A 25826-nucleotide genomic window follows, 5' to 3' on the forward strand; every position below is an offset into this window, starting at 1 on the left:
CTCTTTGGCATGTAAAACTAATTAGAACAAATTAAAAAATTTTAAAAAATTAATTAAAATTTAACCTCTGTGGTTAAATTTATTCTAAGGTATTTTATTTATTTAGTTAGTTACAGGGTTTGAACCTAGGGGTGCTTAATCCTCAACCCTTTTTTATGTTTTATTTTGAGACAGGTTCTTGCTAAGTTGTTCAGGGCCTCGCTAAGTTACTGAGACTGTCTTTGAACTTGTACTTCTCCTACCTCAGCCTCCTAAGGTATTGGGAGGCTGTGCCGCTTTGCTATTGTAGCTATTATTATTATTATTATTATTATTATTATTGTAAACAAATGGGATACATGTTGTTTCTCTGTTTGTACGTAGAGTAAAGGCATACCATTTGTGTAATCATAAATTTACATAGGGTAATGTTGGTTGATTCATTCTGTTATTTTTCCCTTCCTATTGTAGCTATTATAAATGGAATTACTTTCATGATTTCTGTTTCAGATAATTTACTATTGATGTATAACAATGCTACTGATGTTTATATGTTCATTTTGTATCCTGCAACTTTGCTGAATATATTTATTAGTTCTAACAGTTTTTTGGTGGAGTCTTTGGAGTTTTCTATGTAAAAGATCATGTCATCTGCAAACAGCTACAAGTTGATTCCCTTTTTTTCAGTTTGGAGGCCTGTCACTTATTTCTTATGTTTGATTGTTTTGGCCATGACTTTAAAATATGATGTTGAATAAAAGTGATGAAAGGACTGGCATGTCATTCAGTGGTAGGGCATTTGTCTACTATTTGTGAGGCCCTGAATTCAGTCACCAGCACTGAAGGAAAAAAAATGTGAAAGTGGGCATCCTTATCTTGTTTCAAATCTTAGAAATCTTTCAACTTTTCTCCATTCAGTCTGATGTTAACTGTTACTTATTGTATATAGCCTTTGTTATGTTGAGGTATGTTCCTTCTATACCTGATATGTTCAGCGTCTTAATCATGAAGATGTTGAATCTTTTTTTTTTTTTTTTTTGGTTTTGCTGGGGATTGAAACCAGGGCCTTGGACTTTCAGGCAAGCACTCCAGAAGCTGAGCTATATCCCTAGCCCAGATGTTGAATCCTAAATGCTTTTCCTGCAACTGTTGAGATGACCATATAGTTTTTGTTCTTCATTTGTTGATGTCGTATACCAGAATTGTGTATTTAGAACCATCCTTGTATCCCTAAGATGAACTCCACTTGATTATGGTGAATAATTTTTTCATTATGCTGTTGTATTTAATTTTACTAATATTTGTTGAGGATTTTTGCACATATGTTCATCAAAGATTGGCTTGTAGCTCTCTTTTGTTGTCCTTGTCTGGTTTTTATATCAGGGTGAAGCTTGCCTCATAGAATGAGTTAGGAAGAGCTCCTCCTCTTTAATTTTTTGCAATAGTTTAATAATTTAAGAAGAATTGCTGTTCTTTGGTAGAATTAAGTATTGAAACTAGTCATCTGTTGGATATTTCTTTATTGGGAGATGTTATTACTGATTCAGTCTTGTTACATGTTACTGGTCTGTTTAGATGTTCTGTTTCATCATGATTCAGTCTTAGGTATGTTTCCAGGAATTTGTCCATTTCTTTTAGGTTCTCAAATTTGTGTACATACAGTTTTTCATGATAACCTGTAATGATCTTTTGTATTTCTATGATATCAGTTGTAGTGTCTCCTTTTTCATCTCTGATTTTATTTATTTGAATGTTCTCTTTTTCTTAGTCTTGATACGTTTGTCTATTTTGTCTTTTTGAAGAACCACCTCTTGGTTGCCTTGATCTTTTGAATGATTTTAAGTCTCGTGTTTAATTTATTTTTGCTCTGATCCTTATTATTTCACTCTTTCTATTCATTTTGGATTTGGTTCTTATTTTTCTGGTTCCTTGATGCACAGTGATAGGTAGTTTCTTTGAATTCTTTCTTCTTTTTTGATATAAGCTCGCATTATTATAAACTTTCCTGAGTAACGCTTTTGCTGTATCCTATAAATTTTGATAGTGTTTCCATTTTCCTTTGTTTCAAGCATTTTAAAATTTGCTCAGTTTCTTCCTTGATCCATATGTTGTTCAAGAGTAAGTTGTTTAATTTTCACATTTTGTATAGTTTATAGACTTCTTGTTGATTTCTAGTTTTATTGTGCTGTGGTTGGGAAAAAACTCAATATGATTTCACTTTAAAATTTGTCAAAACTCTTATAGATCTATCAAATGATCTATTCTGGAGAGTGTTCCATGTGTTCCTAAGAAGAATATGTGTTATTTGCAGTTGAATGAAATGTTTTTTAGATGTCTGTTGGGTCCATTTGCTCTAGGATGCAATTTAACTGCTGTTTCTTTATTGATTTTTCGGTCTAGGTTACCTGTGCATTGCTGAAAGTGGAATGTTCAATTCCCTACTATTATTGTCAATATTCTGTTCTTTTTTGTTTGATGGACTGTGGTTTGATCCCAGTATCTGTGCATACTAGGCACATGCCTTGCCACTGAGCTACATCCCCAGCACACCTCCCCCTGCCCCAATTGTTGTATTGGAATGTTCTACCATTAGGTCTATTAATATTTGCTCTAGCTGGGTCTGATGGCACATACCTGTAATCCCAGCAATTTGGGAGACTGAGGCAGGAGGATCATGAGTTCAAAGCCAGCAACTTAGGGAGGGTCTAAGCAACTGGATGAGACCCTATCTCTAATAAAATATAAAAAAGGGCTGGTGATGTGACTCAGTGGTTAATTGCCCTTGGGTTCAATTCCTGGTGCACCCCCCTACACCCCCCCAAATTGCTGTATATAGTTAGATTCTCTTCTGTTGAGTACATATGTAATTATAATTGTCATTTTCTTTTTTTGAATGGACCCCTTAATTATTATATAATGACCTTCCTGGTCTCTCCTTAATGCTTTTAATTTAGTCTTTATTTTTTAATTTTTTTAGTTGTAGATGGACAAATATCTTCATTTATTTATTTATTTTTATGTGATGATGAGAATCGAACCCACTGCCTCACATGTTCTAGGCAAGCACTCTACCACTGAGCCACAACTCCAACCCCTGATTTAATCTATTTTATCTGATAAAAGTGTGGTTATTCCTTCTTTCTTTGGGTTCTGTTTGTGTGGAATATTTTATTCATCTGTTTCACTTTCAGTCTGTGTATGTCTTTAGAGGTGAAGTGAGTTTTCTTATAAGCAACATATATTTGGGTCTTTTAAGAAAAGTCACTCCTTGTCTTATAATTGGAGACTTTAGTCCATTTCCTTTAAAGTAATGTTTTAATAATGTCATACATGCTGAAAAATATTTCTTTAAGGTTTGTTATGAAAAACAATTTCTCATCCTTATTTTCTCATTATTTAGAGGCATGTATTTTGAACTTATAACTGTTATTCTTCATATTTGTACCCCTTGTCTTCTAATATACTTTATTATTTCTTTTTTAAATTTTTTTTAGTTGATGAACCTTTATTTTATTCATTTATTTATATGTGGTTCTGAGAATCAAACTCAGTGCCTCACACATGATAGGCAAGCACTTTACCACTGAGTCACAACCTCAGCCCCTTTTATTATTTATTGATTTTCTTTCCTTTTTTTTTTTTCTTTTGTTCCATGAATTGTCTCTTGATTCTTCTATGGGACCTGAGGATTCTGCTTTCTTTCACCACCTCCAGTCCACCCCCACCTTGACCACACACACACACTTTCCAGCTTCTTCATGTGCTTATAGTATATTGTAATTTTGTACATTATATAAATGGCATTCATATTTGAGCTTTGGAGTATGCTATAATGTATTTTCTACTCAACCTTTTGTTTTCATTGGAGTTCTTAGTAGTCCTTTTTAAAAAATAAGAGGTATAGATTTTCATGCAGTGAAATCAAGTGAATTTTGGCAAATACATAAACCTACTTAGTCCACACCTGTTTTAAGAAGAACATTTCCTTTGCTTCTCTAAGTTCACTGTGGTCTGTTATACATAATTTAAGTTTTCATTTCTTAGTCATCTATATTTGTATGATTAATTTTCTCCCCAAATTCTTTTCTAATCATTCAATATCTTATGACATTAGATATATCAGATATATATTTATTTCATATTCTGAGAGAAATTTCTTTTAGTATCTTCTTACTTTTTCCATCTGTACAGGTTGCCCTCTCTGCCTAATGCCTGATGGCTTCCCTTCCTCTCTTTCTTGTGTTATATGTCTTGTTTTCTGTGTTCTTGTCTTTCCATGTTTATTCTGTCTCTCTTCTAAAGTATAGTTTTTAGTAGCTTTTGAGAAAGAATACGTGGGAAATACATCTTTCATGTCTAGATTTTTTTCCAACCTCACAGTTATGTTTTATATGGGGATAGAATTCTGGGTTAGACATAATTTTCCTTCAGAATAATTCCAGAATTGCTGTCGAGAAGAATGAAGCCATCCTAATTCCTGATCCTACATCAAGAGCTGTTTTTTCTTTCTTCCTTTCTCTCTCAAACCTGAGAATCTTTTGTTGTTGTTATCCTCAGTATTCTGAACTGGCACAATGTGTCTTAATGTGGATTTAAATTCATCCTTGCTTTAGGAATTTGACAAATCATGTCCTTTATATCTGTAACTTCGCCATAGTTTTTTCATTGGTGATTTCTTTAATTTTCTCTGATCTGGACTATTTCTTTTTTTAATATTTTGTTTTTTTAGTTGTAGGTGTACACTATACCTTTATTTTTGTGTGTGTGTGTGTGTGTGTCTGGTGCTGAGGATTGAACCCAGGGCCCCACACATGGTAGAGGAGTACTCTACAACTGAGCCACAACGCCAGCCCTGGACTATTTCTTAAATGTGATATTTTCCTCTGATATTTCCTGTCCCATCCCCTTTAACTTAATCTTCCAACCTTTTCTTGAAGTTTTCATTTTTCTGTTAGTTTTAAATTTCAAGATTTTTTCCCCTCTTGTTTCATATTATCATTTATGGTATCATGTTGGTATTTAAAGTGTGCATTGTATTTTTTTTCCTCTCTGAGTAGATTATTGGTAAGGTCCTTTATATTTTTTTTAATCCTTGCTAAGTTTTTAATCTCTTGTAAGTTATTTTTTTCTATTTGTTTTGGACTGTTTTTCATGTCAAATCCCATTCTTGGACATCTGGGGATGCTTGGTTATCCCTTCTTCTATAAGAGTGGACATGTAAAGGCTTATTTGGAAGTTCCTATGTCTGCGAATGGGTTTGTCAACCCTTGACCTTACCGTGGGGTCCATGGTTAGATGTTGCTCTGGGCTACTTATGGTATTAGTTGTTAGGACTTTTCTCTTTTTTCTAGGGCTGCTCTGAGTTCCCAGAGAATTGTCTTCATTCTCTGACTTTCAGCCTTATGAACACTGATTAAGAGAAGGAGGCCTGGGTTTTCTGCTTTCAGCTTGTAAATAGTTATATAAAACTTAACAGAAGCTGGACACAGTGGTGCACTCCAGTAATCCCAGTGGCTTGGGAGGCTGAGGCAGAAGGATCTCAAGTTCAAAGCCAGCCTCAGCATTGGCAAGGTGCTAAGCAACTCAGTGAGATCCTGTCTCTGAATAAAAATACTAGGGCTGGTGATGTGACTCAGTGGTCCAGTGCCCCTGAGTTCAATCCCTGGTACTTTGCACCCCCCAAAAAATTACAGAGTTTTAGCACTCCCCTCCCCAGTAGTCCAGATTTCTAAAGGCTGGAGCCTCTAATCTTTTCTTGGAACAAATGTTCAGGTTTCTGTCTAGGAAGGAAGGAACAGTAGCTAAACTGTCTAGTGTGGAGGGAAATTTGGGAAATATAATTGCTTTTAAAACAAACTCTCAACCAGTGCTTTTGTGCTTAGTGTCTATTATGTTTATTCCCAAATCCAGAAGTATTTTGCCATCAGTTTTGAGCTTTTTGGAGTTCATCGTTCAAAGAAGTGCTTCTAGGTTTTTCTCCTGGCAGGCTTAGGTCTCCCTTTTTGGTCTGTTAAGTTAGTTCTGTTTGTTCATCTGCTTTCAATCTTTCAGTGTAGATGAGCGCATGTGTGTATGTGTAAGCATGTCTTCATGCATGTGTATGCGTTTTCTGTCAAGTTTTATCTTAGTTGGTTGGGTCTTAAAAGAAAAAAACCCTTTAATGTTAGCAAATGATTTAGCAAATAAAGTACATGTGACTCATCTTTTAACATAATATAAGAAGAACATACTTTAAAAGAGTCTCATGATAATAAAAAAAAATAACCATGATCATGTGCCTCATATCCACCAGTGTTCCATATCTTAGAATGGATTTTTTTTTTAAACTTCAGTTTTCCTGTTTTTCTTAGCATTTTCCTTTTGATTTTAAAATGAATATTTGTTAAGTGAAATTTTTTTCCCTAGAGTTTCTTTTTTTCTCCTTGAATTTGTTCTTCCAGAGTAATCTTTTCTTAAATTTGAATTAATTATTCTATTTTGTTAATTTTTGTGTTTGAGTCTTCCTCAACCCTCTGATCCTTGGTTTTTTGTTCATATCTGAATGAAACATTAAAAAACTGATTGATAACTCTCTTTACCTCACAGGATTGACAGACTGACTTTGCATTGTGGTGATTGAGTGCATGGAAATTTGGGGATCTCCAGGTGCCATCATTTAGGGGTCTGTTCTTTATGACTGTTTAGTGTAGAGCAAGAAATCTTTTATTTCTGTCAGTAAACTGATAGGCAGTTAATGCTTTATTCCAGGACTGGGCCTGGAGTATGGCTGCTGCACATCAGGCTTATACCCAGTGTCCCTCTTGTGAACCCTCTGTTGTGCTTGTGTTTGTAGATTTTTATTTTGCCTAATGAGTCTTGTGTTCTTTATGCTTGGCTTTCTCTTCCCTATAAAGTCAATTATTGTTCTCTTTCTATTTTCTTTCTTTTATAAGTGTTTTTCTTTTTCTCCCCCTGATGTTAATTCTACCTTTCCCTCTGTCTTCATGGACTTTTACATTATTAACTATCATTTTAGTGTCTCAGCTGAGAAGATAGATAGGGTATAAATGTTTGGCCTTAACCATTTTTTGTGGTCAGATGGACAGGAATGAAAGAGGTAGAAAAAGGAATTATACTTGGCCTTAGGTATGCCCATAGGTAAGTTGTGCATGTACTCGCATCTGGAGTGAAGGACAGGTTGGGCATTATTGCTTTATAATAGTTTATATAGTCACCTTGCCAACTCGTTTGTTTGCCCTACAGTGGTATGTGGTATACTTGTTGAATTGAATTTAGTTATACTGTAGTGGCTAGTAACTTTCTAGAAGTTTTCCATTTACCTTGCTGATTTTTTCATTAACTGTGGTCTGAGATTTAATAATAAAAAAAGAAGTATACTGTATGTACAAATCTAACTTAACTTCCCTCCCTCTTTCCTCTTTATTTCTTTCTTCTGTACAGTCTGGCTAAACAGTTCTTTCACAAGCTCTTAGAATAATGAAACCTGTAATTTTAAAAAATTCTTGCCTTCCTTTACTAAATAAAGAGTGAGTTTCTGCGGGGCTGGGGATGTGACTCAGTGGTAGACTGCTTCCCTGACATAATGAGGCCCTGGTTTTAACTCCCCAACACCATAAAAAAGAAAAGTAGTAAGAACTTCTGGTGATCTGTATTAAGATATATGGAACATCAACTTATTCTCATGGAATCATACAGTGTATGAGATTTAAACCTATGTTATATGTATATATTGGTTCTTTCTGATTTTTGACATTAGTTCTTTTATTTTCTTTTTCTTTCTTTTTTAAAGGTAAATGGGCAATGTGCTGGCCATACAGCTATGCAAGCAGCTAGTCAAAATGGACATGTTGATATTTTGAAGTTACTTCTGAAGCAAAATGTGGATGTAGAAGCAGAGGTAATTAAACTAAGCTTGAAAAATATTTAAGTAAAAATTGTCTTAGAAATAATTCTACATGAGATGGATTTTCATTCTCAAAATTTAATACTTACCTAATGCTTTCGTGATAGAAAATGAAAATTTGACAAAAATTAGGTTAAAGTATTTCTTGGTTTTCTATGATTCCTCAGTATTTTAGGCATAGCCCTAAGTGAAAATAGGATTTGCATTTTCTGCTAATGTGGTAGAACCACTGTGCTGTTGGGAGCCCAGATGGGTTTACCTAAGAATCATACTAGGTATCTTGAGGGAAAGGGAACACAGACGTTCTTGAGTCAAGGTCTTTCCTGATCTCTGTGATACTCAGAGATAATTCTTTGTTTTTGTCATAACCGAATTTGTGTTTGTATAGACTTATTTCTTGATCTTAATGTGGATCTTTGAAATTTACAGTGCATGCTTATCACTGTACATATATACATTTATCTTAGGATATATTCTTGTAAAAGGGAAATAAATATTCCAATTATCATTGGAATTTCAGTTGGGAATCTGTGTGTAAAAGGGTTGCTTGCTTTGTTAATTATCACCTCATACTAAATATATATTACGATTATATTTGCTTTAGCGTCATGCAAGATTATTTTGAGTAAGTCAGAATCTAGCAAATTTAGCTTAGGCAGGATATTATAGTTCTGTCCAAAAGATTCTCCCATCTGGGGCTGGGGTTGTGACCCAGTGGTTGAGCATTTGCCTTACATGTGTGAGGCACTGGGTTCGATTCTCAGCACTGCTTATAAACAGATGAATAAAAAACAGATGAATAAAAGGTCCATCAACAACTTAAAAAAAAAATCTCTCATCTGGTGGAGCAATGTATTTTTATGAATTAAAAAACCTTAACACACATTGAAAAGGTACACATTTTTAGTTATATGTTCCTTTTGTGGTTTTTTTCCCCCCATCTCATTGTTTGTATTTTGAATTGTTGGACAACTTATAAAGAGCCTATGGTGTTTCAGAGGTAAACAATTCATCTTGGTTGGAATTACTGTTGCCCAGAAAGAGCTTGAATTTTAAATTACCACATTAGAAATTTATGAACTACATGGTAGTTTTATTACTGTGATATTTTTATGAATGAGATATACAAAGTTAATTTTTCTTTTGTAGTAGTTTGTTTTAGTTGCATATTCTTGGATGTGAATTTAGGAACCTAAGTGTGTGTTCTAAGGTTTTTTTTTTTTTTATGGTGCAGTAAAGGCTTACATTAATTTTAGCATTTTTAAGTGGAAGGCAATTAAATTTTTGTTATTGTTTTAGTTTGATTTGGGAAAATGGAGTGAAATTTGCTTACTGAATATCTCATTTTAAAAAATTTAATGAATCCAGAAACTGCAATATCAAAAACTACTGAAATACTAAAGTCCTTTTGATTATAGACAGTAAAGCAAAAGGCTAACAAAATTACATTTCTTTTTGCCTTATTTTTTCAAAAGTATACTTTCTGATTCAGAAGTTAATCACTAAAACTGCCAACATGGGACTGCACATTGATTTATGTATCTGGAGATTTCTGTTCATATGAGAGCCTCTTCAGAATGGGGTGCACCTATAGAGTTGGGAATGAAATTGGCATTGTTTTTCGAGTAGATTTTCTTTCCTTTTTTCCTCTACTTAAATTTAATTCATATATAGAACTAATGGTTAATTAATGCTGTGAACATATAAGATTGATGTTGGAGTGAGGATCAGTAGACCAGATGTTTGTAAATAACTTACTTTCAGTTTGTCAATTATGTTAACTAGAACAGTGAATTTGTGGGAATTTATACCATATTCCTCATTTAGATTTTCATTATGTACATTTTCTGTTTTAAAAAAACATTGTAGATGGATGTAATTTGTACAAGTAGAGTGAGAAAGGGGTATTTACTTGTCAGGTTAAATTAATGACACTTCCCCAATTCAGAAAGGAAAAATACATTTCAAAGTTGAATTTAAATGTAAATATAACTCATGGCCCAAGATTAGAACAAAATTCATTAAAGTCTCATTATTTTTTCCCTAGGATATAAAATTAACAGTCTATTAAATGACAGCAGTATAGTTTCATTTTAAACAGTAGTTCTCACCCAGGGGTATTTTTTTCCTACAGGGGAGCTTTTGGAAATGTCTGGAGACATGTTTGATTGTTACACTGGGTGGGGGGTAGGGGATTTACTACTGACATCTATTGGTTGCAAGATAAGGATGATATTAAGTATCCTACAATGTGCAGGGTAGGTCTTAACAACAGTAACCTGGCCTAAAATGTTGATAGAACTGAAGTTAAGAAAATAGCTTATTTTGCAAGTGCACTTAAATTTGTGATTCATTAGCCAAGTTTATAAAATAATTTAGTTTTCTTAATCTTTTTATTATTGGAAATTTTAAGCACTTGAAAAAAATAGTAAAATGAATTCTGTGTACCTGTATTACACAGGATTAGTTATTATTAATGACAAGTTTTGTTTTATCTATATCCTTTACTTTCCATTTCCTACACTGAATTATTTTTAAACAGCTCCAAATATCTCATTATTTATTATTAAATATTGTAGTATGTATCCTAAAATATAAGGAGTCTTGTAAACGTTAGCATACCTTTTATTATACCTAGAGATGATAATGTTGATTTTAAAAATTCAATTTCATTAAAAATTTTTGGAATACAGTTTTATAACTGTAAAACTGAGAAGGAAAAGGCTTCTATCTCTGGTTATCTTATTTTGTAACCTTTCATTTTTTTCATCTGCTTCAGGAAGTGAGCTCAACACAGTACAGATTGGGGTTTGTATACCCCAATTTAGCCAGCAGACTTAATCCAGAATTTGTTGTAAATGTTTTTTGAAAAACAGCACAACCATTCACTTATGGATTACCTACGAATGCTTTTCAGCATAGCTACAGAGTTAAGTAGCCTTTTAGTTTTGATAAGAGATCACATGACCTATAAAAACCTAAACAAACATGTTTTCCAGCCTTTTACAGAGAAGTTAGCTAGCCCCTTATTTAGATGACTGTTTTAGATTTTTCAGTTGATTTAAGCCGTTATCAAACTAAATTGTATGGAGTATATAAGATGACATTTTTCCCTATTTCTTTTTCTTAGGGAAAACTCAGAGCTATTTTGGAAAATTGGTTGTTTCCAGGTATGACCTACTGAGTACAGTAGGATTATATTTTGTGTCCTCCTTAATGTATAGGTAAAGGCATCAAGGATGGTGAGAGGTTAGGTATGTTTATAATAGGTGAGCTAATTTTGGCTCTGCTAGGGACTCAGTATTTATTTATTTATTTATTTTTTAATAAGAGTAAAGGTATGGAGGTTTAGATGGATGACCACTTCAAAAACATACCTTTTTTGATGTTTTCACATGGTACAAAAATATGCTTATCAGGAAACGTGGGGTGATTTTATCATTTAGGGTTAATGAAACTGCTTTGAACGCAGAGGATTGGTAGTAGGGAATAATAATAGACTTTGTTTATTGTATTTTTGCTGCCAGAAAGTTACTGGGTAAAAGTTAATTGGTAAAAAAATTGAATTTCCTCATTTGTGATAAAGAGTTGCAGTGTGGATTAAGAGAAATGATTATGATACCATTATGTTATACAACACTGTAGAAATTTAAGTTGTTGGCATTACCAGTAAACACTTATTTCCAAGTGTTGGAAGTAGTGCAGTTTTTCAAGAAACAAATGTTTCTATTTAATTATTCTTATCTCATTAATGACAACAGAATGGCAAAAACTGTTTTTCTAACTGTAAAACTGAAATGGAAAGGGTAGGTAGGCTTCAAGATTGGCTAGTTTAAAGGAATTATTTGTTAAACATAAATCAGGATTCAAAATAATAAGCAGTGAAATGACTTTAGGTGTCCATAATATCCAGGGATACACATTAATTCGAATTGCTATTAGAGACCTCCCCACACCCAAAAAAGCAGTGCATGAATGTCAAAAGATTAAGATGAGGGGAGAAGGAAAATGTACCCCAAGGTGAGAGACAGGGGGTAGATCAAATGGTGAGAGAGGAAGCAAGAGAACCTGGAGAACTGGCTTCTTCTTTTATAACATCCTGTTCTCTTGGGAACTAATTCACTTCATTGAGACCCTGGATAAATCCCTTCATGAGGGTGGCACCCGTCTGACCTAATCACCGTCCACCAAGGCCCCCATCTCTTAAACATCCATTACCTGTCAATACTGTAACATCAGAGAGCAAGCTTTCAGCACATGAGCCTTTGAGGGACAAATCATATGCAGACCACAGTAGTCCCAGATTAAGTCTCAGTAGATTAAAAAAGATGAACATCTTACAGAGTATCTTCTGACCATAATGGGATGAAGTTAAAAAAATCAATAACAGAAAGAAACAGAAGTAAACCTAGAAAGAGTCCCCCTCCCCCCCAGTAGTAAAGAGACTTGAAGAGTTTTAAATATCAGATTTGTGTTTTACAGAGGATTTTGCCTTGGGTATGAAAAATAGTTTGAGGTAAGAATACAGTGGACACAAGGTGAGATTAATTCAGATGAGTAAGAGTGAAGGTCTGAATTTATGTAAGAGTTGGAGAAGAGAATAGTTTGAGCATCATTTGGGGAATAAAAGCTATATAGACTGTGGTAAATGAATATAGACACTCAGAAGTAGTAGATGAATATGATTTATGGATACTGATTTTGTGGACCATATGGTCTGTGGTTCTGTCAGCCAAGATAGGGAAGACTGGTACAAGAGTAGAATTTTGAGGGTTGAGAGGAGAGAGAAGGGAGCAGAAGAGTAGACATCAGTTTGAGATTTAATTTGTGACTGTTTTACAAACTCTTTACTATAACCTTGTGGAGTTGTTTTACTCTTGTCCCTTGTAATTCTTATTTGACATCACTTAATAGTGACTGTGTAAACTGTGTGTAACCTGGGTGTAACCTGTGTTAGGTTTATTTGGAGTACTTAAGTTGGATTCAGAAGAAAGCAACAAGACTTACTAGTTAAGACCGTGGTACAACTTTGGTTTTCTACTTTAGAAGAGAGACATGAAATAATTTAATTGGAGTATCCTAGTGTATATATGCATATTTCATAATCTTTTAAATTTTTACTGTATTTCTTTTGATACATGAATATTGAGGTTTTTAATTTCTTAGTGTTTGATTTTACATGAATAAACTGTTGATGGGAACTGCAAAAAAATGTTTCCATAGTGGTATTCTAACAACCATAAATATATGGTAACTTTATAAACAGTTACTGTTTTTAGTCAGTTAGTGTTAGTGAATGATACTCCTTTTTGTTTATTTGTTTTATTTCACATTATTGGGGGTTAAACCAAGGGCTTCACACATGCTAGGCAAGTGTTCTACCACTGAATTACATTCACAGTATTATTTTTATTTTGAGCCAGGGTCTAAGTTACTCAGGCTAGCTTGAAACTTATGAATCCTCTTGCTGATTCAGTATCCTGAGTAGCTGGAATTCTAGTCATGTCTACCTTGCTGGACTGTGTGTGATGTTCCTGTTTCAAGGGAAGGGTAACTATATGATAAGCTTAAAACTTTTAATAGGAAAAAATTCAGATTTCAGGTTGGAAAAATCTTAATTCTAAGATTCAGAGATACTGAAATGTGTAAATATAAAGGTTGTATATGTATGTGTGTATGTATGAGTGTGTACTTGTTTTTCTGGGATAATGGGATAATGTTTTTCTGGGATAATGCAGCTTAGAAGCACAAGAGTTGAATCTTAATCTTTATGTGGTTGTTCTCCAGTTCCTTCATTCTTGATTTCTAGGTAACAGAAACTCCTAAATTAATTTAGTTGGAAATACTAGTAAGGTAGAAATTTCCCAAAGTCGAATTTACTGCCTTTTCAAGAATGGTTGAGGGGCTGGAGAGAGAGCTCAGTTGGTAGAGTGTTTGCCTTGCAAGCACAAGGCCCTAGGTTTGATCCCCAGCACCCAAAAAAAAAAAAAAAAAAAAAAAGGTTGTACAACTGTTGTAGATTCCTACACAATGGATTTTTGCCTTTATGTTTGAGACAATAGATCAGAAACTTTTGAATTTAGTAACTGTTTTGAATGATTTGTTTTTTTTTTTTAAATGTACTTAATCATAACAGTTTTTTTTGTTTGTCTTTGAAAAGTAGTTTAGATGATCTTGTGTGACGTGGATTTTCAAATTCTTTGAAAAACTAGGGAGGTCCATCAGGGGACTAGCTGCGTGGATTGGGAATCATGACTCTGGAGGAAGTTTTAGAGCAGTCCTACTTGTGGGTATCAAACTTTGGAGTGTAGTATTGACATAAAGATATTACCCTTATAAAAACCTTCCCTATCTGTATCTGCTTCTGTGAAGGTAATGAGACTTCTTTTTGTTGGAACTAGATACATTATTTTCATGGTATATTTCAGACTTTTTTTCCCTTTAGAAGGTAGTTTTCTTCTTGCATCACCCCCCAAAAGATAAAGGTATTTAACAATTGGATCTTCCTGCCCTCTCATCTCTTCAGAAATATACTTGTTATAGTCGATCTGGGAAATGTATTTGATTCCTCTGAAAGAGTTTTTGGCATTTTAGATGTATGGAATTTGCTGCTTCATGCTTCATTTTTGCCTTTTAAAGGGATCAAACTTTGTTTCTGTTCTCAAATATACAAGAGTGTATGCTCACTACTTAGAGGTAACCAGTAACCACTATTAATTGTTTAAGTTTATTTCTCCCCTTAAAGCTAATGGAGATCACATTGTTTGACATCTTTAAAAAAATAACTAATGTAGTATAATTTTTATGTCATTAAAAAGTCTTTATAAAAATTTTTAAATGACAAAAAATTTATGTAGTTTAACAATATCCTGATGAGTTAGTATCATGACTGATAAAGTAGAAGTAATGAAGGATTGGTGATTTAACTACTGGTTCAGTTTATGTATGATATATTGATCTATGTTTACTATTACCTTTGGAGATAATCATTGTTCAGTTTCTAATTATTTTGTTGACTCCACTATTTCATTTTCTAAATTCTTCTGGTTCTTGGTATGTTATTAAGCTTCAAGGTTTATTTCTCTTCTTAAAAATCCACTAATTCAGATTTGAATATTAACATTTAGGATAAAGATGGAGATAGAGCAGTTCACCATGCAGCTTTTGAGATGAAGGTGCTGTTATAGAGTACTACACCGGGGTAGTGCTGATTTGAATGCTCGCAACAAGCGTCGACAGACACCACTTCATATTGCTGTCAATAAAGGTCATCTTCAAGTTGTGAAGACTTTATTGGACTTTGGTTGTCATCCTAGTCTCCAGGTAAGACCCCCCCCACCCCCGTAAGACTTTTTAAAGAAATAATATTTCTATATATTGCTAGTATCCTATTTAAAGGGAAACACTAAATTCTGTGGTAAGTATTCCTTTGTTACCTTTCTTTTTTTGTACAATAGGTCATGGTAAAGGATACCAGAGGCATAGAAGGTCATAAAATTGGCAGCTATTCCTTCTTAGGAAAATTTTTTTAAAGAAAATGTCAAAAAGATTGGATTTAGGGTGAGGGGTACAGAATGAGAACTTATTAAAAAGTATCAACATTGATTAACTTTATTTTGTAACAGTGAATTTCACAGCTTAAAAGAATAGGTTAATTTCTCAATAATTACTTAATAAATTTAATTATCTTCATTGTGACTTAATTTATCTTAGTCTTGGTCTAGGTATTAGTATAGTCTTTGGAAATTTTCTGATTTGGAAAATATATAGTGTTTTAAGTTCAATTGACAGTGGGAACTAATTTTTTTTTTTTCCAGGTTTGGGGATACTAGATTTTGAGGCAAGAATCACCAAAGAAATAATTCTTTCCAACCACAGTTTAGCATCTAGATGAACTAAACCACATATATAAGGGAAACATAGTCTGTTTTCATGAACTGTTATGTTTGGTTGTTAAAATAGCCCATCTTGTGCATGCCTGTCAGGTTAAAATTTGGTCTGAATGCTTAATAATTTAATAGCAAAATAAAATGGCACATGATAATTTTGCAGATTTCTAGGTTCATTTTTAGATTATTCTCATACTTTTAACAGCACAGGCTTGAAATAGTGTATTATTTTTCAATAAAGAATGGTCTTTGAAACACAATTTGCATATATACAAAATATTTGTTCAAATTGGAAACTCTGATTAAAATAACAAGGGGAGAATCATTGAGATCTTAATCTGTTTGTAATTTAGGTAACTCACAGCAGCCAAAGAATTGAGAGAGGTAATTAAGAACAGGAGTTTGTGGAAGTGAGAACTTGGAAGAACTAAGAGAATAGGAGTCTTTATCAGCTAGGTGGTTAGAAAATGTTTCTGAAATGCAACCATTTAGGAACCGACAGGTTCTAGGGTGTGAGCTTAGTGGGTGATAGGACTGGAAGATGTAGAAGGAACTGAGGTGTTGTGTTAATCTGCTGAAGAAAAGGGAATTTATATCTATTGACCATTTTTGTCAGAAATTGGAGGTGAGGTTATATATTGAGAGTCTGAGTCGGGGTTGAGTTAGGGAATTGAGAATAGTGCTGAAAGTTTGGAATAGCTGTTGTGGGGATCAGAAGGCAGAACAGACCAGGGATCTGTAGAAGGATATTTAATCATGTAAACAGCTCATGTCAAATTGAAGATCACAAATTTTCAGTGTCACTAGATACAGGAGGATAGAAGGTAGATGGTTGGGTTGAACTTGGGTTAGGAATCCTTTATTGCAGGCAGATGAATATATTGCCTGTATTGACAACCTTTTTCTGTAAAGAACCTGACAATATTATAGATTTATTCAGTCTGTCATTATAGAATAAGGCAGCCAATTCTAGTAAAACTTAATTTACTATTAAATTTTCCTTTACACTGGTGTCTATTTTGACTTAAGTAGTCACTTCCTTGCCCTTTGAAAATACTTTGGTTAATGTTTCTCACGTTTCATTGCATAATGTATTTGTCTCGGGAGCTCTGAAAAATTGCTGATGTTTGTCTCTCATCCCCAGAGATTTAGTAGGTCTGGATAGCAGCCTGGGCTCAGGAGTTTTAAGAACTCCCAGAAGATAACGTGCAGCCAACATTGAAAAACACTGACTTTAAACTCATTGTTATGGGCCCTGAGACTGGTGTAGGTTCAGTATAGAATTTGGGGGATACAATAGTTAATGGTGTGACTTTAGTTCAATGTATCTGTTTTTTACCTGCATTTACATGTTTAATACAGAGGATGACCATTTATTAATTGTTGGATATGGCCTCTGTTTCTTTGTTTAATATTTCTATATATTACTATTAGTTATAATGATTAATTGAAGGTGAACTAATGAAAGTCTCTTTAAATTAAAAAAAAAAAAAAAAAGGATTCTGAAGGTGATACCCCTCTTCATGATGCCATAAGTAAGAAACGTGATGATATCCTGGCAGTTCTTTTGGAAGCTGGAGCAGATGTTACCATCACAAACAATAATGGATTTAATGCTCTACATCATGCTGCACTAAGAGGAAATCCCAGGTAAAAACGGTGCCTTTTACTATTTTAGGTGCCACATAGAAATATTTCCTTATGTTTGCATCTCTTTTCCTGAGACTTATAAGGAAATAATTTCAGTATTTATGTCATTTTAAAGGTATGTATAGAGTATGCTGTTGTTTAATAGATTAGTTTTATATGATTTATTTGGTTGTTAAAACTAATACAAATATTATAAAGTGATTAAATATATATTATTGTAGGTATAAAATATCAGGAATACTTATTTATATCTGAAGATTTAATTAAAATGCATTACATTTTGAGATTTTTGTTTCTTCAAATCATTCTCTGGGTTATCCATTTGCATGGTAATTACTTTTTAATTTTCAGCTAAATAAATATAAAATTACCTACTTCCTTATTAACAATGTAATTAGTTATATAAACTTCTAGTGTAGGTGAACCCTAGTCACTGTTTTTAAAGTACTAGGTGTTTTACTGAAGGAAGGGTTTGCTGGTTAATGTTTGAGAAAGACTGCTTTTGGACAGTCATGTTATTTATAAAGGATCTTCAAAGTCCCCAGAAAAGGAACATGCTTTGCTTTGCTTAATGTTGAGATTTATATGAATGTATTTTTTAGAACAACTTTACCTTAAAATTTTAGGAAATTCTACTTTATGTCTTCTCCTTATATTTGAATCAAGCCTACATATCATGACTGAGGCAAATGTTCACTTTGATGTTTATTTTGTAATCCTATCTATTCTGAATTCTTATTCTTTGATATCTTGTTTTTATACCATGTTTCAAGCGTTTGCCTTTTTTTTTTAAGCTTCTTAGAATCACCACTAGAGGGTGATCACAGAAAATAGAAGGATTTTATTGCCGTTGCTTGTTGATGCCCATAACATAGGTATATAATATAGGATGAAATGAATGAGCATATTTTTGCCTTGAATCTTTTTTATGTTACAAATATTTTGCCTTGAATTTTTTAAATATTACAAATATTTTGACACTCTATACTTTTTCATGTAAAGGAGACAGAATACTATTATATGTTCTGTGCCCTTCAGTTAAAATTGATGATGATGATATTACCTCTGATAAGTGCTTTACATGCATTGTCTTAAACTTTAATCCTTTCAGCACCACCCCTTCCCAACCTTTCAGTAGCAATTGGGGCAGAGATTAATATCCTATTTTTATAGATGAAGACTGTAAGGACTATGAAGCTTATAGCAATGCTTTTACTTATCTGAGATTATGTAGCTGATTAGAAGAGCATCTGGAATTTGAGCATAGAGTGTGACTTTAGAATCTTAGCTCTTAAAGCACTTTAGTGTTTATGATTAATGACCTATATATGAGGGAGGACACGTGGACAGTGAATGATTTAACCACAAACGGTGTATAGTTCATTATTCCCCTTGCTGTCTCATTGCTAAGAGTTCTTCGACTGCTTTCACTAATTTCAACATGCACTGGTTCGAAAATTGTTTATTCTGTGAATATTTCCAATCCATTCCATTCTTTTTATTCCCATTGTCATTGACCTAATAAAATACTTACAATTTTTATTTAGACTCTTACAATATCTTTCTAAATATTCTCCTGGATTTAACTTTTCATACAGTTTCCATTCTAAAAGAATAGATCTAATGACATCCTTTTCTTGTTCTCAGTCGTTTCTTATTATACTTAATAAAATCTTTACATCTTGGCTTGGCATTTAAAGCCGTTTCTAGTATGTCCTGAGCCTTACTTTCTTTTATCTCCCACTAGTTTAAGTTCCTTTACCTACCTTGCCCTTTAGCTGCTTTATTACACTGTCCTTCTTTACTAAAATAATGCTAGTTGCTTTTTTCCTTTTTTTTTTTTTTTTTTTAAAGCATTTCTTTCATTGGAATGCTCTGTCACCTTTATTGTGTCCATCTTTCCTCCAGATCCTCCTCTGTTTCATCATTGGCATTATTTTGTTTGCTTTTTATTTCCTTGTTTTGTATTGCATGTAACATAATCTGCCAAATGCTGTTACTGTTGCATTTCCATCTTTTCTTTTAAAATGGTGGGTGCTCATAGGCATTTGTATATCCTCCACAATGATCGGAATAGAGTAAGCACTTAATAAACGTTACTCTTAATTTGACAGCAAGGATAGTGTAAGATTTCACAAGATATTATGTGATTAATTACAGATTGAATTTTGTGTGGAGACTGTTGAGTTCAAACAGAGCAATCACTTCAGATAAGAATGGTTAGAGGGCTGGGGTTGTGGCCCAGTGGTGGTGTGCTTGTACTAGCAGGTGTGAGGCATTGGGTTCCATCCTAGCATCACGCTTAAAAAAACAGTGACAAATTAAAAAAATAAAGTTATAAGAATGGTTAGAAAGAGATTTTATTAAGGGAATTTATAGTATTAAACCATAAAGGATTAAACCATGAAGTTTAACTAGAAATCAAAGTGTTTTGGGAACAAATGTCTTTTAAATATTTTGAGTTGTTTCATTTTGATGGGGAGTGGGCATGGTATATTCAATAATGCTAGGCCTAGGCAGGAAAAATTTTTTCTTCCTATTTCTTGAAGAATTCCCCAGAAAATATATAACAGTGATTCCTCCAGCCAAATAATTCATGTCAGGTGACATTTCAAAAAAGGAAAAATGGTTTCATTCTATTACAAAGTGATGTTTTAGTTAAAACTCTTTAATCCTCCATTAAACATTTTGGGTAATTGTGGCTGTAGGTTGATAGAGTGTGATTTTACTTGAACACCAAGGAGTATCATAAGATGTTTCAGCTTATGTATCAGTTGTAATTACAAGTTGGGATGTTTTGAGTTCTGTTTCATATCATATTTTCTTCCCTGTAATGACCAGTAATGTCAAAAGACAGAGGAACCTTTTCTAATGAACTCAGAATAAAAAACAAAAATATTTTTATTGGGTTGGGGTTGTGGCTCAGTGGTAGAGTACTTGCCTAGCATGTGTGAGCACTGGGTTCAGTCCTCAGTACTACATAAAAATAAATACAAACCACAAAAAATAACATTGACTTCTTTGGCCTTTACTGTTTTTAGAAAAGCAGATATAGCACATTATTATTTCCAGAACTTAACCTGCCTTTTTTGGAGACAATATTAAATATGATTAATAAATTTACCAACACTTTTTCCTTGTTTATGAGCATTTTATAGTTTATCTTGATGAATCTATCACCTTCCATTTCAATTTTTCAGTTTTGTCCTTGTGATTTTTGTTTTATGCTGAAGTTATGCTTATTTAAGATAGATGGCTTAACTTTTGGATTTCATGTATAGTCCATTTTAATTGCAATTGATTTACTTAGTATAATTCTTAGCTATTTTGTGATTTTTTTCATTAGAATGTAATTTTCTACAGTATATTAGTTACAACATTGTGAATATAACTTAGTACCAGCGCAAGTATTTGCTTATAATTATTTCCATTTATTATGATTAAAATGTAAGAAAAGTCTACAGAATTTACATGTGGACATGTATATATGTGGAATTTAAGTACCATTCTGATTCCTTACTTTGCTTTTAGTTAGCAGCAATAATTTTCCAGCAATGATCAAGAACACAGTAGAGTTAATAATTATTAGTTGTGCTTTTCTAAAAGAAAAAAAGTCATTATCCCAGTCTTTAAAATGTGTATAGATATCCTATGTTTTTGAAGAATGTTCTTTGAAATTTAGATTTCAAAGGTTCAGATCAATATAGATTTTAAAATTTCAAAACTGATCTTGATGTTTCCTCATCATATGATAGCAATTAGATAAAGACATTAAAAACTATTTATGTATGTATGTATGTATTTGTATATTTGTTTGTTTATGGTATTGGGGTTTGAACTCGGGGGTACTCGACTACTGAGCCACATTGCACTTTTGCATTTTATTTAGAGACAGGATCTCACTGAGTTGCTTAGTGCCTCTCTTTTACTGAGAACTGGTTTTAAATTCATGATCCTCCTGCCTCAGCCTTTTGAGCCTCTGTGCACCACCATGCCCAGCAAAAATTATTTGTTGATAATAAGGCAATTGGTTTCTTCTTTTCTTTTTTTTTTTTTTTTTTTTTTTTTTTGGATACCAGGGATTGAATCCAGGGGTGCTTAATCACTGAGCCACATCTTCAGCCCTTTTTATTTTTTATTGAGACAAGGACTTGCTGAGTTGCTGAGGCTGGCCTTGAACTTGGGGTACTCCTGACTCAGCCCCCCAGTTGCTGGGATTATAGGTGTGTGCCACCAGGTGTGGCAGCCATTAGTTTCTTTCAGAATGTTAGTTTCACAATGAAACACTGGTTTTGGTCATTCTTTATGAAGTTTGCTCCACTTTAGAATAGCAGTTCCATGTTTTAATATAGCATTTTTTGTTTTTAGGGACATTTAACTAACAATAATACTGTTTATGAATTCTGCTATTTGATATTTGTTTTTTTTTTTTTTTTTTTTTTTTGAGTGGTGCTGGGGATTGATCCCAGGGCTCCTGCTTGCCAGGCATGTGCTCTATTGCTGACCTATACCCGCAGCCTGATACTTGATTTTTATAGAGACATTCTCCCCTGCAGATCAGTTGTGTTTTCTTCTACTTGTTTTTTTCCCATACATTTCTGATTTAAATCAAGAGTAGAAATTATTTCTGCTGATAGCAGTGAAAACTAAATTTCTTTGGATTTTTGAAGCAGCATGTTACTTAGGTAACTTTCTGTGAGGATACTGTATTTTAGCTGCTTTTAAGTTTTTAGAGCTCCCTTACAGGCATGAAAATAGCAATATTCTCTGCAGAGCTGGTAAAAACAATAAGTATTTTGGGGGTACTGATAACATTATGTAGTTATTTTTATACATAATTATTTGTAATTGTTCTTTAATATAAATTGAATGCTAAAAGTAACAAAAGTTACTACGTAATACGATATGCTTGTATTTTCAGGTTTGTATTATGATACCTTTGTAGACATTTTTTATTTGCTTATTTATTTATACCCACAAAGATGCATGATAAATCTTATTGAGTGTGTGAGCAACTCTGTTTTCCCTCTAGAACATTATGATAGCTTCATTTAAGTTTATTGGATCCAAAATATAGTCTGGTAAATGAGAATGTATTGAATATAGGAAGATTTGATAATCTGCAGAAGTCTGGCTTGGTGTCCAGTGCTTTTCTCTTCCTTACAATTCTAAACATGCTAAGTACTGTATTAAAAAAAAGTTGAAAGTCTTGTGCATATTTTAATAAATGCTTGTATATAATGCAACTGAAATGTAATTAATGTAAGCATGAAGTTCTGGTAGCTTGAATACAGTGATGATATTTATTTATATATACGTTCCTTTGCCCACTTTCTTTTAGGGATGAGTTTTCACTTTGAAATAGAGGAGGTCAGGATTTGAGGATTGTGTGAACATTTGGGTTTTCTAATTACTGCTGCTTGCCATTAGTTATCTCCATTAATTGCTGAAATGTTTCTCTCTTTATTAAAGAACATTAGATTATAGTTTATTGCAGTTACTAAGAAAATTAGGTGGATGTTGAATCGCTTGTCATTTTCCCCCTTAGTTTTTCTCCACTGAGACAGACTTGTGTGTATATTTTTTTATAAAGAACAAAGAAGACAGGAGAGTATTAAGATTTTTTATTAGGGTTGGGGTTGAGGCTTAGTGATAGAGTACTCGCCTTTAGCACTTATGAGGCACTGGGTTTGATCCTCAGCACTACATAAAAACAAATAAAATAAGGTATTGTGTCCATCTACAACTCAAAAAAAATTTTACAAAATGTTGTATTAGTAGAGATCTTCATTTTATAACTGAGGAAACAGGTATGGAGAATTTGAAATAACTTCATGAGTAAAAAATAGCAGTACTTAGAATTTTCTTTTTTGAGCATTTATAAACCTTTTTGGTTCAGGGTCAGAAGAACTGTATGCTTATGGCTTAAATCTCCTCAGGATATCCTGTGTATTTTCTCCCTTTCACTTTTTTTGCTAATGTTCAAATAAATAGTGATAAAATTAAAGGCTAATTTTGAGATAGAGTGACTCAACATTCTAGGGTATTTTTTTTATAACACCCTAGTTATAAAGGTTTTTTTTATAGTTTATTTTTACATTTAAAAATATGTACATGTCTATGTGAACCACACTGGCTTTGTAATGATATTTTCAGGTAAATTTCTCAGATATTTCCTTTCTTTAAAATAAGTTTTTTTATTTTTATAATGAAGCATAGTTTACATTTCATTATTATTTCTTTTCTGAAGAATAAGAAATTTAATACCAAGACACCATAAATAAGTAAAATTATTTTATTTGAATCCCTTAAGTCATTTGCACATTTTTTTGTAAAGCTTTTTATAAACATCTTTACTATAGTCCTTTCAAGTAGAATTAACAATGAAGTTGTTTGATTTTATCCACAGTCTGAATAACTTAAGGTGAAATTAGTTGACATGTAATTGATATTCATGAATCAACCGTCTTCTCTCCTGTAGTAATCAATGCATAGCTACAGCTGGTTGAAGGGGACCAAATCCATTGAAGAGGCGATTTGGTTCCATTTTACCAGCTTTAGCAAAGCATTGTAGTGCTGCCAGTTTGGGATACAAAACAGTTAAATGCTTTTTATTTATAAAAATAATAGTTATGGGCCATTTCCAAGTGTTAAAAGTCTCCTATCAGTGCTAGTGCTTCAGTCACTGAAAGTAAAATTTTCTATTTTGAAATCGTTTCCTACTATTTTCTACTCTTACAGTTTGGAAGTCTCTTTTAACAAGTTAATGCATTAAGGAATTACCAGTGTACATCTTTGTTTTAGCAGCTTTGCTGAATTCTTAAATGTAAGCAATAACTTACATCAAAACCAGCAACATTTAAAAGAACAAATAGACCTGGATATGTTTCAGAATAATGTTTTCTACTTATCTCTAGGCAATAAACCATATTCTTTGAGTAGTTAAACTGAAAGTTGGGGAAGAGTAATGTTAGTCACACATTTCTACTGCCACTGCTTTTTTTAGTAGTATGGTTAAGGACTAGTAGCAAGTTGCTGACGGGGTAGAGGAATATGAGTGGCCTTAAGAAAATACCTCTGCCCTTTGGTTTATAAATAGATCACACGTGTATTCTGTGTATTGCTTGGACTTGGTTTTGGGAGGAAGTACCGTGCATAATATCTTATTTTACTTTGATTTTGCTTATATAGGGTTACCAATGGGTCAGTACTTTCACCCTTTTAAAAATCTATTTCCCTGACTAAATTCTCCATCATTTTGAGTACAGATTGCCTAGTTAACTTCTTATTATCAACATAATCATACATTGACTTGTGGTGTTTAGCTACAAACAATGAATTTTGAGTACTAAAATCTACCATGTATTCTGTTGAATACATGCTGCTGTGCTGCTCTCTGGGGCTCTGTTGTACCCAATTTTTTCACACATTGAACTGCTAATACAACTTGAAAAAAATCCTACCATTTAAACTTTGAAAATCAGTACTTTAAATGTTTGTTATAACATGTTTTAGTGTTGACATTTGCATGAAATACAACTTTGGTAAATTATAGTTTGTAAAGTAAGACTCAGTGAAATGTAGAGAGTAAACATTCTTTATAGTTAGTCTTTTGAACTGAAGTGGGAGAAGGTCAACACTAACTTGGGCAACATTCAAATAATTCTGAAGAGTATTCTGCATCTGTTGGTGGTTAAGTATCATGCTGCTGGTGAAATTAGTATCATAATTCTTTCTATCATTTATTTGTGAAACAGGTGTTAAATTGCCTGAACTTAAGTGCTGAAGATAGCAGTAACACTGGCTTCTAATTTTAGTAGTTATATGGGAGCCATTTAGCAGATCCAGTTGCTCTAGTGTGCTTTTGGATGGCAGTTCAGTTTCATACACTGGCCATATCGGGGCAAGGAGAGACCATGGGAAAAAAATAGTACAGCATTTGATAATGTCAGCATCTGTTATCCCTGTCAGGGAGACAGTTGAAATGTTTGAGTTACACCAGTGTCAGCAGATGCCCAGAGTTTAACATGTACTCAGTTAAAAATGAACAGCTGATCTAAGTGATGGATGTGATATTTTAAGAGTGATCGAAAATATTCTGATATGTTAAGCTAAATTTGTAAGCACCAGAATCAGTTTATAATTTTTCTTCATAGATGAATAGCCTATCATTTTATTTTTTAAGGATTATATCTATTCAGTATTATAGAAAAGAAATACTTGTTGGAATGTTTAAAAAGAATTATTAAAACCTTTTATACTTGTAGAATAAGTAATATAATTGTTCATTGCAAAACATAAGTAGAATAATACCCTTTGAATAGTTTATAGAATAAGCTCTACTTCTGAGGTATATATTTTAGTTTTTGGTATTTAGTGAACGGAATATGAAGCACTGGCATTCT

At 33.1% G+C, this 25826-nt stretch overlaps 1 protein-coding gene and 1 long non-coding RNA gene across 3 annotated transcripts in view; one reads left to right on the forward strand and one right to left on the reverse strand.

Moving 5' to 3' along the window:
• The window catches only part of Mib1 (MIB E3 ubiquitin protein ligase 1), a 126649-nt gene that overhangs the window by 61668 nt on the left and 39155 nt on the right, over positions 1 to 25826 (forward strand). Inside the window, 5 exon segments of the mRNA XM_047526253.1 lie at positions 7769 to 7876; positions 15010 to 15046; positions 15049 to 15069; positions 15072 to 15205; positions 17270 to 17421. Coding sequence (XP_047382209.1) covers positions 7769 to 7876; positions 15010 to 15046; positions 15049 to 15069; positions 15072 to 15205; positions 17270 to 17421 — 452 coding nt within the window.
• LOC124965411 (uncharacterized) overlaps positions 1 to 25826 on the reverse strand; it is a 34132-nt gene that overhangs the window by 4395 nt on the left and 3911 nt on the right. Inside the window, exon 4 of one of the 2 annotated variants that reach the window (XR_007105164.1) lies at positions 23035 to 23124. The exons of the other annotated variant lie outside the window; for it this stretch is intronic. This is a non-coding gene — a long non-coding RNA (uncharacterized LOC124965411). Of the gene's footprint in view, positions 1 to 23034; positions 23125 to 25826 lie in introns of those variants that run through there. 2 annotated transcript variants of the gene reach the window in all.

The sequence above is a fragment of the Sciurus carolinensis genome, chromosome 15, assembly GCF_902686445.1.
Source record: "Sciurus carolinensis chromosome 15, mSciCar1.2, whole genome shotgun sequence".
Taxonomy (NCBI): domain Eukaryota; kingdom Metazoa; phylum Chordata; class Mammalia; order Rodentia; family Sciuridae; genus Sciurus; species Sciurus carolinensis.